Source organism: Patagioenas fasciata, chromosome 15, assembly GCF_037038585.1.
Source record: "Patagioenas fasciata isolate bPatFas1 chromosome 15, bPatFas1.hap1, whole genome shotgun sequence".
Lineage (NCBI taxonomy): Eukaryota > Metazoa > Chordata > Aves > Columbiformes > Columbidae > Patagioenas > Patagioenas fasciata.
This window is the reverse complement of record NC_092534.1, coordinates 12,002,502-12,018,414: the sequence shown is the minus strand read 5'-3', so window position 1 is coordinate 12,018,414 and position 15,913 is coordinate 12,002,502. Positions and strand designations below refer to the sequence as shown.

The 15,913-nt window shown below is 48.3% G+C and overlaps 1 protein-coding gene across 7 annotated transcripts in view; it reads left to right on the top strand.

The window, feature by feature from the left end:
- LOC139829167 (uncharacterized) overlaps positions 1-15,636 on the top strand; it is a 43,815-nt gene extending 28,179 nt beyond the window's left edge. For 4 of the 7 annotated variants that reach the window (XM_071815289.1, XM_071815290.1, XM_071815288.1 and 1 more), the window contains 5 exons: positions 4,075-4,140; positions 4,860-4,997; positions 9,922-10,189; positions 11,793-11,994; positions 13,618-15,636. Coding sequence is in view for 3 of the 7 variants with exons in the window: in XM_071815291.1 (XP_071671392.1) it covers positions 3,431-3,482; positions 4,075-4,140; positions 4,860-4,997; positions 9,999-10,189; positions 11,793-11,872 (527 nt within the window). In the remaining 4 variants the exon portion in view is untranslated. The other 3 variants (XM_071815291.1, XM_071815286.1, XM_071815287.1) reach the window with 3 other exon arrangements.
- The last annotated feature ends 277 nt before the right edge of the window (positions 15,637-15,913 follow it).

Sequence of the window (15,913 nt, the reverse complement as noted above, 5' to 3'; positions counted from 1 at the left end):
CTGGAAGAGGCAGAGGGCAGGCGGGATGCTGCCGTATCCATTTCCACACCAGAGCTGCAGCCCTGCTATTCTCAGGCCTTCATGGAGAGCAACAAATTGCCCTATAAAAATTCTTTTTGTGACTTTTCTAAGGAGATAGGCTCAACTTGTAAACTTGGGACTACGATCTCCTACTTCTGAAATGGACAGCAAAGTCCAAGATAGAAGCTGTGGCACTGAAATCTAATGGGAATCTTCAGATTCTGTCTCGCTCCCTCCCTAAATCTGCATCTGAAACCTCCTTTTCCTGGCTGTGGAAAGCCCATTTTGTGGGCTTAGCTAAGCCCTCGTCTCATGCAGCCTCTCACCAACTGTGACAAAGGAGAAAGCCTTGCAAGGACATTTCTGCTTGTCTTGCAGTTAAGGAGGGACAAGAGCTGCTGGCCCCAGTGACAGACTTGACGGATGTGGTCCAGCCTCACCTGCATCTTCCCATGAAGGTAATTTGGGGTGAGGATGGAAGCAGCTGCCTTTCCATATCCAGGTTGAAGTCACACTAGATGGGCACCCAAGATGCACCAGCCTGTCCTGAGGTATCATCCATCCAGCTGTCAATGTCTGTGCTGCTCACATCTGCGCTTCCCCTGCTGATGCTATGAGCTCCATGGTGTGGCCCACAGACAAGTACAGCCGTGGTTTCAGCTCTGCAGGTCACCAGCTGCTGATAAATCACTTTTCTGGAGGTCAGTTGCTTCCTGTTTGCCATTCAAAATGCCTGAGCTGGAACAGCTCTGCCAGACACCGGCGAGAGGCCCCATCCATGGCCAGTCTTGAGACACTCTGAAAAACAGTAAGGAAATAAGGATCCCACATTCAGACCAAGAGAAGGGAAAGGCTGGGGGGCACCTGAGCACCCCCATTTTCACTCCTTCTTCCCATTCTTTCCTGCTTCATCCTTGTTCTGTGTCTGGCGAGGGACAACGTTCAGGACAGTGTGTGTTTGGGGCTGTCTAAGATGCAGTGGATGCATAAGTCTGAATTATATAGAATCCTCCCGTTATTTCCCCCTTAGATAGACATTTCCTCATGCAAAAACCTTTCAGCCCTTGTTCCCAACCATCCAGCTTGGATTATCACCCAAACCGGGTGCTACAAGCCGCACCATACTTTCCCTGTCGGGCCTATTTACCATGGTGGTTTCCAAAGACCATGAGTGATGCCGGAAGAACATCTTGTGGTGATATGTCGCCCTTGAACCCTGAGTTGGGAATCAGGGGGCTTTAAGGCATTTGAAATGTATATCTGAAATGGGAGACTTGTTGTCATGCTCTGACCTGAGAGATGTTTTGAACCAGAGTGGCTGCACGAGTTAACCAGAGCAGCACCCGAAAACACCCTTCTCACCTCTAAGATCTGCCCCTTCATGCCCAGGTAAATACCGAAACCTTGGTTTTTTTCGCAGCAGATTGGCCTCCCTTTGCCTTAGGCTGCGTGTCTGCCCAAAAGTGGGACTGAGGCTGCTCCGACTCTTGTTTTCTGGTTGCAAAGGGCCAGGTGAGGGTTGGCTGGTACCATCCCGGCTAACGGAGCTGAAAATCAGACCCCTGGCTCTCGGGATGGAGGAGACGGGATGGGCAGTGTTGGGAACAGCATCTCTTTGGCCTCATCCGTCTCTTCAGCTGCGCAGCCCACTGAAGACAAATGAACTGGAGGAAGCGTTTCCTCTGCCGAAGGCTCACACCCGGGAGGTTGCTCTTCACAGCAGAGGTCAAGAGTTGAAAAGTGAAGAAGAAAGGAAAACAGATAGGAAGATCCATCTTCCCTTAGAAAATCCCCAGAGCTGGGGGCATTTGGAAGTCGTTTTTCACTGCGCTGAAAGCTGTTTCTGGCCCTTCAGCAGACACAATTCTCTTCTCATACGTCACGGTTTGGGATGGGGGAAGCGCTTTCCCTCCATCCTCATGGGGTTTGGAAAAGGAACATTATCCTGGGTGCAAGACCTTCCTCCAAGGCCAAGGTTTGGGCTTTGGTACAAGGTGGAGCCCACGGCACATGAAAAATTGCTCTGTTCCTCAGCATGCAAACATCTTAAATGCATTAGGGCTGAGATGCAAAAAGGAATGAGTGGCTTGGATTTGCAGGAATTAACACACAGCTTAAGAGGAATGGCTTTTAAGGGGGAGAACCCATGCAGCAAGAGGAAGGAGAAATTCAGAATGGTTAAAGGAAATCTGAAGAAAATTCCTTTCTGGAAGGAATTCAATAAAATTATTTTCCCTCTGTATTTCTGTCTGTCTTCTTCTGGCTTATAAAAACACCTTGGCTCAGATATTACATCAACCCTGCCTTTTATTAAAAACCCCTGTTCCGGTTTTACAGATTTCATGCTGTTACAAGAAAGTAAAATTGTATGACCAGAAGCTGAAATTAGGAAGGAAACTTTTGTTGATGTTGTTGTCGTGGGTTCTATTTTGTTGGTAGTCATGGGGGTTTGTTTATTTTTGCTTTTTCTAAGGAGCAGCCAATGTCTCCAGGTCTTTGTACTCTGGGATTTTTGGGGGATGCTTGTTCCAAACAGGTGCTGATGTGGGGGGAGCAGAGCCCTGGATGGAGCAAGGCGATGGATGCCAGCGTCCCTCCGCTGCTGCGGGTGCCTTTGAGGGTTTTCAGGGCTATTTCAGAATGGGATGTGTGCATGGGAGAGCAAATGCATCTCATCGCATGGGACAGGTCCTGGGTGTTCGGCCTGGAACCGTCTCGTGATGTGAGCAACGTCTCTGTACAAAAGCACAAGCTTGTCCCTCCTCTCAGCCTCCCCCTCAAACCCAGATCAGATGGATGATGGTTTGGTTGGAACTTGTGTTCAACACCAGCTGCTTGTTGGCTGGGTAGTGCCTGCAGACTTTCTTTTTTTTGCCATCTCTCACTTTACAGGTGATACTTGTGTTTTTCCATTAATTCCTCCCTCCCCTGCTAAAAAAAAAAATAGATGGAAAAGCGAAAAATGTTTTAAAAAGGTCCTTCCTTGTTGCGTGAGCTATAGTGAGCCTTAGCAGTTACTACATCTGGAGGTGTTGCATGGAGTTAGATGGAAGTTATAGATATGAATTACAGTTTTGGTTTCTTGTGGGACCTGGGCAAGGCAGTTTTGCATCTCCAGGATCCGTCCCTGCAGCCTCTGTTGCTCCCCAGCCCTTGGGACAGATTCAGAGACCCCATGGCTGGTGGGAACAGCAACATGGGGCCACCCCAGCCAGCCTGGGGACCTCTCCCTGCACAGTTTCTGCCGCAGCACCCAGGGATGGAGCAGCCAGGGGACATCTCAGGGGACTAAGGGCATGGAGCTCCTTTCCCCACACTGGGAGCAGAACTGGGCTCCTGCCCAGAGACACCAGCCATAGTGGGATGGGGGATGTAGGTCAAGCCCCACAGCCCCTCCGTTTCCTTCCAGCCCAACCGTGTGTCCAACCTACTCCTGCCCTTGGAAGATTTACGGAGCAGCAGTAAGTATTTCACCAGCTCTTTATTAATAATGCAGCAATAAAAAAGGTGCAGCCTTTCTTTTCCAAGGACTCGCAGAGCCCTTAATAATCCAAGGAGGAGTTTGGCTCCCCCCAATAGACAGTTTGCTGGTGGCCACGCTTTACAGCCCCTTTGTTCGAGCGGGGCTGTTCCCCCATCATCAAAGTGCGAATTGAGGCTCTGTGATGGGCTCGTCCATAAATCTCTCTCCTCTAATCCTTTCCTTTCTACCATTTGCAAACTGGGGAGGAAGGGGGTGGACAGGACTAAGCAGGACAAAGCTTTAACCCTTTGTGCTTTTGGGCATCTTCTTCTGAGCAGAAGATGACGATGTGTGGAAGGAGGGCTGGTCCACAGCAGCCTTTTAGAAGCAGGTAGTTATATTTAGCAATTAAAGCCCAAATGACAGCTTAAGGAGCTCCTTTGGAAGTTTAGTAAGTCTGCCACTGTATAGAAGAAATAAATCTGGCTGCATTACAATCATTTCAAACTACTTAAGCAATAAATGCAGAACTCTGCTCTTATTCATCCATTACGTGGGTAACGTTGCTTTGCTCCCCGCTTGGTTTCCAGGACTGGGATGCCAGAGGATCATCCAGCCCAAAATTCGGAGACAAATCAAAACTGCGGAGATCACAGGTCTGTGGTAGGAGATGGGGTGATCCTAAATCTCCTTTTGCTCTGTGGCTGGTGATGTGTCAGGCTCCTGAAAGAGGTGTTGCATCCCAGCTGATCATCATGAGGAGGTGATGGGGGAACTGGGTCAAGAACAAGAGGCAAAACGCTGATTTTGGTCTTCGGGTGTTTGTGCAAACACCTTCATCAAGGGCACGTTTTACTAGACCGGACTGATGCTGTCATGTTGTGACATCAAGCGGTTTCTTGGTTGTGAGTGGGCTTTTATCGTCCCAGTGCCCACTGGAGGTGGGGAGCAGGTCTGAGGTCCATTGTGGTCACCAGAGGTTCACCCAGAGAACCTGGGAGCAGACCTTGTGAGGCATTCGATCTCCTAAACCTGGGTTTCCAACCCCTGCTGGCCCCAATACCTTCAACCTGCCCACGATGGGACATCTCCATCCCAAAGAGAGCCAGGAGCGAGCCTGGGCCAGGAGGAGCTGCCTCCTTCCCCCTGCACACATCTCCATTCCTTACACATTGCAAAGGCTGAAAAATGAACTTTGTGTCCATTTTATCATAAAAGATCCCAGGCTTTTTAAGCCCAGCTTTATAAACAGTGATGAAAGGTCCTGCAACGGGCAGAGGTCTGCTTTTGGAATTGAACAAATTGTCGTTTTATGGTTCCCGTGTGTGGGGGTGCTGTAAATCTCCAAGCATTTAATGCATCTGTTCTTTTCCAGCCATGCTACCAGCAAGGAGGAGAGGGAGAAATATCTGACATTTCCTGACATCGGCTGCTCTCACAGCCCCCGGGAGTTCCTCAGGAAAGTTTTTAAAGTAATATTTATGGATGATCATGGTGAATCAGGCCCTAAAAGGTACAGAGAAAGGACTGTTGTTCATTAACATTTGGAAACTGTGCACTGAGGATTTCCCTGTGGAGGGGCAAAAGAAATGGAGTGAAAGTGAAATAGCTTTCGAGTTAATCCAGATCTTTTTTAACATTATTGTTGTTGGTAAAAATCAGAACCTTATTTTGGATGAAGAAAAAAAAAATTAGAAGTACATTTTTGGGATGGTTTTCCTCAAAATGGTTTTCTTTCCAAAATTCCACAATGAGTGCCCTAGCTAAGATATTTGTTCTTACTGACATGTGGATACGTGGTTGAGTTTTGGTCTTTGTTCATACACACTGCTGTACTAAAACAATATATCTGCTCCGGCTAATAACCTAGAAATGACTTCAGTTAGGTGGTTTATCCTGAAGACAGCTTCCTCATTGCCGCAAACCAGTTAGTTTTGATTTGATAACAATGTTCTTAAAGCTTTGCACTCACAACAGCTTTCATGTGATGTGCGCCACGTTCAACCTCCCCATCTCAGTAAATACCAGATCTTTCACCGAGACTTGAAAAATCCCTCAGCGGTTACTCAGTATTAATTACTCGAGTTTTATGAATAGGAAAGCTGAGCAGAAGAGGAGGGATGGTTTGGTAGAGTGCGAGTGGAATCACATCCCAGGGTTTCGACTTTCAGTGCATTTTCCGAAGGGCAACACGAGTGCCCTTGTGAGTCAGTTAAAAGCCTCCTATAAGACTTCACCGATGACGCCAGCTCCCTCAGGGTGAGCCGGGGTTTGTCCTTCAACGTATTTATGTAAAGTAGCTTCGGAACAGATTTATTCAAATGAATGCATGGAGAAGATAAGGCCACACGTGTGCTTTGAACTGGCTGCTTCTTTCAGTGTGATGTCTTGAAGCTTATCTGAGTGTGCCTGAGATGAGAATTAGCCAGAGAAAGAGAAAAGTAGGATATATTGGCAAAACAACATCCAGAGTCCTCTGTAATCCCGAGTTTGAATTTCTTGGGACTTCTGTTGTGATTTTGCATGCCCTGTTCCCAGAAGGAACCACCAGGCTCCTGGAGCTCCCAGCACCTCCCCACGTAGGGATGACATTTCATTGGGGTCTTCCAGCCATGGTGTTGGGCAGGCGGACCCAAGCTGATGATGGATGGGGTGCACGGGGTACACAGGGCCTTTGAGTCCAGCGCTGCAACAACAGGATCAGCAGCAGCCACAGCTTATTGGTGTCAGTGAACTTACACCATGCTGGGCTGCCCTCCCCATGGCCCAGGAGATGGGATGGGTGGGCAGAGCCTGCCCCCAAAACTGTTGGTGTCTCTCCATAAGCGTGGCAGGGTTTCGATGTGTGGATGCAGAGCTGTGCATATCCACACCAGCTCCAGAAATGGTTTCCAGTGAGCAGCAGCAGCTGGTCCACTCCTCGCTTTAAGAGGTGATGTGCCTAATAATTGCAAAACAGAGAACAACCAGGTAGTAAAAAGAAAGTGCTTCTTTCTTCTCCTGAGACATCCCACCTTCACAGTGCGCAGCGGAGCTCTGGTACCTCTGGTTCTTCTGTGCAGGGGTGATCCGCAGCCAGGAGGACCCACTTGCAAACTTTCATCCACAAGCAAAACCCTCCAGCGAGTAACTGCTCTCAGTTCAGCTCCTCTGCTCAACTCTGTGTGTGGCTGGCACAAGGCAGGAGGTGAAGAGCAAACCTCTCCTCCAAGTGCCTGTGATATCGGGGCCCCTGAGAGGCAGCAGGCAAGAAAACGATGATTTTTTGACTGACGTGCTGAGCTGCAGCTGCTCTACCCCGTCCTCTCGGGAGCGGGATGAGGACGGGGGCATGAAGCCACGATGACTTCAGCAGCAGCACGAGGGAAGGCTGGTGTCCAGCTGGTCCTTGCGAAACAGCGTGCTGGGCTGTGGGCACCCGGCCCGGCCCCACGTGCCCGGCCATCGCACGCACCTCACTTGGGTTACTTATAACCCAACACTGGGTTGGTATCACAGGCACTGAAAAAGGTTTCATTTGGGTTTTTTTTTTGCTTTTCATTGACTTCATGAATCCAAGACACTGCCAATTATCAACCATTCGTGGCACTGAAAGTGTCACCACCTCCCTCCCAAATGGAAATGGAGTTAAAGGTCCCCTTTCTGTCCCTGTCCCACAGCAGGGCTGAGATTGGCCGTTTAGGACGCGGCCAAGGCCACCCTGCCACTTCCTCTGCTCAGCTCAATTGGATTTGCAATTTAGGACGTTGACCTTGTGATCCTGCACCCAGCACATGCAGCAGGACCTGGAGCAGGGGAGGACCTGGGGACAGGTCTGGTGGGGACCCTGCTTGAGCTGTTCCTTGGATTTGTCACTGCAACTCAGGAGCTGCTGGGGGACAGTGGTGTTTGCTCTGCAGCGGTCTGGATTCAACCCCAGAGTGCTCTTAACTCTTCGCTCATGCCTCCCGTGTGTTTCCAACATCTCTGTTAAAAAAGAAACCTCCATCTCTCCCCCTCGCTTCCTTTTCACTGAGACTCTGCTTGGAACTTGCATAAATCTTGCCCAAAAATAACACTGGCCACTCTCCCAGCTGTGGGCGTCTTGACTTCTGCGCAGGGAAGGGAAGGCTGCGATCCGAGTTGTTTCATGGCAGATTCGGTCAGCTCTGGCACTCCTCCATCCTCGCCGGTACCAAATTTACAAGGTTCCTCTTTCCAGCTTTTCACTCTTCTCCTGGTCTTACCTCTCGCCTCTCTGAGGCTTCGTCTCTGGAGAGCCGCGGTGTTTTCTTGGCACAGCCGCCTGCGAAACGTGGCATGGACAAACCAATAAAAGTCGCCAATAAACCCGGTGAATTTTCTTTCCTTTGCTGCAAGTGGCCAAGGCAGCGCCGCTTCCTTTGGGTTGACATTAAAATGCAGCAGAGAGGATGAGACTCGGATCCTTTTCTGTTTGTTTCCCGGCCGATATATGATTTTTCCACCAGTGCGAGAAGAGTTCTGAGAATATTTTTTTGGAAAGAAAAATACTTATAGAACCACCGCAGGTGCTGGCGGCCGGAGCCCGGGGTTGTTACTGTGTTAACCAGCCCTTAGGTCAGTGGTGGGGATCAAAACTGGAGTGAAAACCAAGGGCATGATGCCCACCTAGTGCAAATGATCAGACTCTTCTGATTGTAATGAGCTTGACATCTGCAGATCACCTGTGCTGGTAGCGCCCTAGCAGGAGGCGTTATAAGAAGGACAATTGTTCCTCTTGGAAATACTTCCACCTTGTCCATGTGGAGAAGAAGGACATGGCGAGGGAGCTGAGCCCTGGCCGATCCATGTGGGACCTTTGAGATGAGGAGCTGGCTTGTTTCTCTGCGAGTGGGGATTATCTTCCCATCCGAGTAGGGTAAATCAGGAGTACTGAAGTGGTGGGAACTCCAACTCCAGCTCAAGACCCAATGACCCCCCCATTGACAACGAGGACTTGTGTTCCTTCAGCAGAAAACCTGCTTTTCTGTCTCCATGGTTGGTGGTGCTCATGGTGGGACGCAGGGCCCGGCCCCCACTTTGGAGCCCAGACAGCTCCTCCCTGGGCCAGCCCTTTGTCCGGGTCCAGTCCTGGCCTTTCTGCTCTGTATTAATTTAAGATGCTGTGAAGTGCGAGGCGTGGGGGCGGGGGATGCTGTCTAAAACTTGTTCAGAGCCTTTGCTGGATAAATCCCCGTGGAATTTAATTTAAACGAGCTGACACCAGTATGAATCACGCCGGCATTACCAGCTCTTGAACACTTCCTACCAACTGCCTGCAGGGCTCTTGCTTTTTAAAGTGAAGACTAAAAGCATCTAAAACCATTCAAGACCTCTGTCCTCAAAGAATACTTTTTTTTTTCCTGCTTTTCACTATAGGAAGAAACAACATCTGCTATAAAAATCTGCTGGCCAGGAGCGGTGGGAGCGGATACCACTTATCGCAGTTTGGCTATTTGTTCCCAGCAGAAAATGCCTCAGCCCAGGCCCCGTGATTGCAGCGAACACCAACGCGGTGTCTCGTCTGTCTGCAGGCTGCACAGATTCGATGCACACAGAGGATGGAGAGCCAGGGAAAAAAAGCAAGGACAGAGAAAATTGGGTGGGAAGGTGGAAGGGAATGAAAGAAAGATTTCCAGGAAAGGAAAGGAGACAACACTGTATTTACAAATGTGTACCTGGGCTTAAGTGAAGTCTCCTAAATGTTGCTGGGACACAAAGTCAGGCTGGTTTATAGTAAAGCGAAGTCTGTGAGGTAGTGTGGCTGTTCCCGGGCTTGAGCTGAAGAGTGACATCTCTGAAGAGGCAGGGAAGTGGTCAGGAGTAAGCATGAAACATGTAAGATTGCAGAATTCAAAAGGATAAACATTATTTGATACCTTATTTATAGGGCACCACAGGGGAAAGGTAAAGGTTTCAGAAAAGAAAGAAGCACTTTAATTTTATCTGGAGATTTTCCAACAATAAAATCTAATCCATCATTCTCTCTGTGTGACTGCTCTTAATGAAAATTTAGAGGCTGTGACTGAAATTTAGAATTCACAGGGGATACTATTAGGAAGATGTCTAGCAGCTATGCAAAACCTGTTATATCATAGCCCCTGCCAAAGGCCGGGGAAGAGTGGAGTGTGAAGCGGACAGCTTTGAATTTGGCGTGCCGAGGCTCCGCCGCGCCGAGCCTTCCTCTCCCGGGTGGCGGCGGCCAGACCCGTGGGACTGGAGTGGGATGTTCATTCCACGGGATCCCCCCCAGGATCAGCTCACCGGGCGACAGCCAGGCCCTGGCAACGGCAGCCACAGCATTGATTTCAAAAGAGACAAGATTTGGCCCATTGATGTTTACTTTTTACCCAAAGCACCTTGTTCACCCCACGTCAGTCCTTCTTTGGTGATGAGGGCTGTAGATCTCTAATGCAATCTCTGTGTTTCTTTCCCAGATTTATTGATCACAGTTAAAAGCTTTCCAAAAATAAGAGAAAACAAAACTATTTTCTGCATGGCCTTTTCTTCCAAGGCTGAGCAGAGACCCTGCGGCGATGCCAGGGCTGTCGGACACCACCATGGGCAGGACATCCTGCTGTGTGCCATCCTCGGCGTGTCACCAAGACCAGGACAGTGCCATCCTCGGCATGTCACCGACATCAGGACCGCGCTGTCCTCAGCGTGTCACCAACACTGGGACTGCACCACTCGGCGAGAAAAAAGGTATCGTTGGTGCCTGGTGGGGTGACAGGCGTATTTTCCTGTTCATCACTTCGCTGGAGACCGTCGCAATCCATCATTGCTGGGTGGTGGTTGGTGCTGTGCAGAGCCAAGGGGTGCCTGTCAGCCAAGGGGGAGCCGGAGGGGAACGCAGACCATCTCTAATCATTACCAATCCTCTGCACTTTATTTTTAATCAAAGCAGATCACTAGACTGTTTCCAATAGTTTTTTAATGGGCAAAAAGGGGCTTCGATTATAAAGACAATAATGTTCAATTATTTAAGGGCCTGGATGTACATCATGAATCAGTTTAATACCAAAGTCACTGCCAATTATTCAACTGATTCAAAATGAGACTCCATCACAAAATGTTAAATCACGGGATAAATCTGTCCTGGGAAGGGCTTTAGCAATCAAAATTCTCTCAAAGCAGAAAAAGCTTTTCTAAGAGCAGGGGTGGGGGAAAGGGTTACAGCTTAAGCCAGACATTATATAGTAATGCCAGATGTTAAACAGTTGACTTAAATTATTGGCAACTATCACATGCAAGATGCTAATACTACTGGTTGCAGAGCTATGCCACCAAGTTTGTAATCTGTGGAATGGGCTTAAATATTCCTTTAATTTTCTGCCTATGGATAACAGGCAATTTGGATTAGCTTCCACACAATAATAACCTCCTAATTCTCAGCAGATGAGTCTCAGTCTTCTGCAACATCAAAAACCGAGACCATGCTTAATATGTAACCTTTAATGGCAGATGTTTTTAAATTATACGACTCCATTGGACCTGTGTAGTTAAGCACAATAAATGCCTGAAACCGCTCTGCCTGCCTTGCAGACAGCAGAAGGCACCTCCATAGCGCCCCGCTCCCAAACGCAGAACAAAACATCAAAACAAATGCTTGCAGATTTGCATGAAAACCTCCTCCACCCCAAAATCTGCCTTTTGAAAATGTTGCTGTGGATCCCTGGGACTGGAAGACGCCGACATCACCTGGAGCCCGGGCTCAGCCCATCACCCATCCTGTCACTGTTTTTCCAGCCAGGACTGACACCTCTTTATTTATTTGTGCAGCACCCAGCCTGGTGGGTTTAATCCTTTATATAAAACCCCAGCCAGGTGTCCCGTACCAACCCTCCAGTGTAGCACCGGTGACTGTGTCCGTCCAAAGCTGAAGAAAATGGGACATGGGCAGGTCCTGGCCCTGTCCAGGCTCAGTGGGGATGGTCGTGTCCCCTCGCAGCTCAGGCAACATCTCATCCCGCTGTCCTTGCAGCATGACCACGAGACCGGGCACCTCATGCCTTGCAGGATGACTTCTAAGGTATCTGGGATATATTAGAAATAAAGGGAACAGAGCCACAGCTTGACCTGTTTTCCAGACAATTACTCCTCAGGGTGCATGTGTGCAAATGATAAGACACCCCAGCACAGCCACGAACCTCTGTGGCACAGGAACAGCCCCAGCCCGACCCGCTCGCTGCAAACTGTAATAAAATGTCCTGCAAGTCAGGCTGAAGGAACAAAACTCAGCTGTTCAGATGAGCCAAAGCCCGCATTTGCTTTTATTTTGAATTTATTTTCTCTTTCCTCGATACAGAGCTGCATTTGAGAGCAGGGACAGCAGGGTTTGTTCCTGCCCTGGTACTTTGGGGGAACATCCTTGCTCAAGACGGGTGAAACAGCGGTGAGGAAAGGGTCAAAACATCCCCCCGACTGCGAGCAGAGGAAGAATGTTGGCAGAGCAAACCTTGCCACAGGAATAAAAGGTTGTCCTGACTGTTCATATTACTCCACATGGGGTGAGTAAAACTGTCGGTCAGACTGAAGCGTCTGATATACAAAGGGGAATAAAAACTCATTAAAGGTCTAAAAGGAAACCCTATTAAAATACCAAATATAAAGTGGAGGAGATCTGATGACTCTAGTGCTAGAGAAGTGTCAGGGTTTGAATGAACCTGGCTTTTCTTTTTCTATTTTCCTGAAAGCAGAGGAAATGTGTTTTGTGGAAAGCCAGGTGGGATGAGGGGCAGGTAGAGTGTCAAAGAGCACTGATAATATTTCAGGGTCTCACTAGGAGCCTGAAAGACGAAGGGGATTTATTCGGCTTTTGGTGGGGAGGAGAGTGCTAGCAGATTTTTGAAGGCATTCCAACGAGGTTCATATTCATCTGTTTCTTCAATCGAGAGCTCTTGGCTGCCGCTGTGCCGAGGTGGGGACATCTCCTCTCCCTGGCTGGCTCGGAGCCGAAGGCGAATTAGCGCCGGTGGGTCCTCGTGATTCTCCTGCCCTGGCCTGGCTGTTGTCCCCCTGAAAAGCCACCAAACCAGAGCATTTTTACAGGGCCTGAAATAACCTGAGAACGGGCTTTCTCACGGCATCCCGTTTCTGCTTTATTTGTAGGGGAAGGAAAGAAAGTACAAGGGAAAGAGCTAAAGGAACAGTTTTCTTTCAAGCATTAAAAAACCACATTGTCCTGTGAGCAGTGGAAGTCACGAAGCCTGGTTTCCAATGGGTTCATGCCTCACGGGTGACGGACTTTTAAAGTGAATTGCACTGGGGCTGCAGCAGGTTTTCACCCCTTCTTACACACCAGAGAAGCCACGTGGGGTAAAAACCCACCATGAATAACTCACCCAGAGCAATTCCTGCTTGATCAGCCACCCCAGAGTTCCCTTCTGAGGCATCTTCCCCTGTGAGGGGACTCTCTGGTGTCTCGTAGGCCTGAATGTTCCCAAGGCTTTGACATGACTGGGGAATTTTTGTCCCGTCTCATGCTGGATTTGTAGTTTTCTGATGGAGGTTGAACTCAAAGAAGGGTTTCTCACTCTCACACACACATATCTCTTATCACAACACTTTAAGAACTTGTTACCTTTGGGATTTTTACCTGCTGTCCATTTGGCTGAAATTGGCACCAGAATTAAGTAATTACCAGGAGTTGGGGCTGTTAGGGAACAGGAGGAACTTCAAATATTAAAGGAGGTGGAACCCTCCTTAAAGTCACCTTGGAAAGTTTGCCCATTAACAGAGGCAATTAATCAGCAGAGATGCTGAATGTAGCTAGAAAAGACGGCAAGTCTTTTCCGAGAAGCTCAGTTATAAGAACCTCTTTTAGAATTCTAGCACTGAACATCCTTTTCTGGGCCAAACAAGCACAAAAGCCATGACACAAGTCAGCTCTGAGCGCCTCGAAAGATCTGTGGCACCTTCCTCGGGCTCAGCAGAGCGATGGATTAGCACTTGTCCATGTGGAATTGCAGGTTTCAATCCTCTCAGCTTTTTCCAGTCAACTGATCTATCCCAAGCCTTTCAGCGGGTACAAATGGGCCTTTGACTTTCAGCAGAATGAAGCAGAAATAAATATAAATGGGACGTGAAAAAAATTTTTGAACGGTCGTTTTAATGGTCTGTTCCCTCTACAGCTCTGCTGTTGCGGTCAAAGAGAAATTCCACTTGTACTTCAGGAGCGGGTGGGTAGAAACCCACCTTCCAGCCCTTGCTCTTCACTCCAGGGAGCAGAATCCACAGCTCGTGGCTCAGGACAGAGCATTATGTTAGACTTAGGGCCTCTGGGAGCAGGAAAACCGTCTCTTCACCCCAAAACGCAACAGACCTACAAGACACAGCCCATGAAGCAGGAGCCGATGATGTCAATCCCAGACCTTGAGCTTCGCGAGGTCTGGGCACGAAACCCGACGTGGCAGAGCAGCCCGAGCTCCAGCGACGTGAAACACAACCAACGCATTTTACACCCACACCACTAAAAATAAGACGCCGACGCCAACTCTTCATCTGGCAAGAGAGGAAGCACCAGCGCTGCTGTGTTTTGGATGAGGCACAGCACTGAAGTCCTGACCATATTTAGCCATAAGATCATCTCACAGGATTTCTGCGTGAGAGCCGAGTTTTAGAGAAATTATTCTGGCCACGTGCCAGTTGTGCCGTTATTATTTCTCCCTGCTATCTCAATACTTCATTTCATCACCCGAATTGCCGCGTTGAGTTACTCAAGGCTGTTAAAATGCTGTCATGCTACAGAGGCAGCGATATGAAGGAAATGACGTCTCTACTCCATGCAGCTGAAATCAGGCCACCTATTTAGGTGTCGGGTTTAGATTTTTCACTGTAAGCACAGAAACTTGAAACATTTTGCCCAAATGTGTTGAAAGCTACGAAGACATTAAAGATTATTCATGGAATAAATATTCATTTGCAGGAAGACCTTTTTATTTTTTTTTAACGCATGAATATTTCAGGCAGTGCGTTGCAATGTGTGCAGCCGCTCGCATAAAAAGGTGATCGTATTCCGAGTGCTGTTTCAATAGTTCCTAATATTAACGATACCAGCAATGTACCTCATTTTTATGATTTAATGGAAGTTTCTCCTTAAGTTAAAATACTTCCTAGATTTTAGCTATTAACTAATTACTAGTAGTTAAAAATTCCATGAAGATTAGTCTTCAAATGCTTCCCCATCAAGCGCTCTCATACCTTCACTTTGCTGATAATTTTTAACTGCAAATAGTTTTACACTTGTTGCCCTGATCGCTGGAAAAATGTCCTTATTTTATTTGTAACTCCCGTCTGCTTTTTCCCATAGAAACAGCAATGACTTTGCCAACCGCACATGAATGTATTGCAGCTTTACATCTTCAGCTTTCCATGTTTCAGAATTTCCATTTTTTGAGGCACTTTCTGTCTTGTTGAGTCCTGCCTGAGCCGCTGTGGAGCTCTGGTACCATCTAGCGTTACCAGGGAAATGCTGAGTATCAGCCAATGTGGTGTTTTCCTCGCTGAGCTGCTGGGTGTGCGGTAGGACAGTTCTGTGTGACGGAACTCGCGATTCGGGATGAGCCCGAGCAGTAAAACCAACTTACCCACCAGCAGCTGCTGTCCCATCGGTGGCCATAGTGGCTCAGGACCAGTGTCCTGGTCTGACAGGAGGGGAATCAACCCTCTTGCCCGCGGGGAGGCCACAGAGAATCATAACATGGTATAATCATTTTAAGGAACGTTTCACAAAGAACTGTTGTTTTTACATAACTGAGGACCTGGTGCCTGACTCCAGCATGGGGGAAGGACCAAGAGACATCGGACTATGAATCCTTAATGTAAAACACGGTCTCTTCGCCGAATATATACTGACACCTGTATGCATACTGATACCTGTATTTACAAGTTAATTTATGGGGAATGGTAGCCAAAGTACCAGGAATCCGTATCTTAAATAGATTGATAAGGGGAAGGGTATTGTATGTAAACTGAGGCAGGGTCAGGTAGTCTGTAAACCCTGAAGTACCAACCAATGGGGTACAGGAGAGGGAAACTGCAGCCGGTATTTTGGGGGGATATAAGCAGATGCTTTTTGCCCTATTATGTATGCCTACCTTTAGGTAGAACACAAAATGTTGCAATATCCTTATTAAAAAAAATTACTGAGAGATCCTGCCTGAGTTGCAAAGTAATTGATTCCTACAGTCATAGTGGGGAGCGTGAGCAGGTTGTGCCCTATGGGGCCTGGGCCACCACGACACCCCCAAAAGGCACAGGAGATGCAATGGGGCTTCCCACCTCACTCTTCCCTACTTGCAGGACCTCAAGCGCCAAGAGGACCCTGCACTAATACCGATTTCTGTTCCATTCCTCAGCCTGTGGAGGATGAAAGATTTATTTAAGTACTGCAGGAGCCGCGCCCGCACCAGGCCCTGTGCCCCGCAG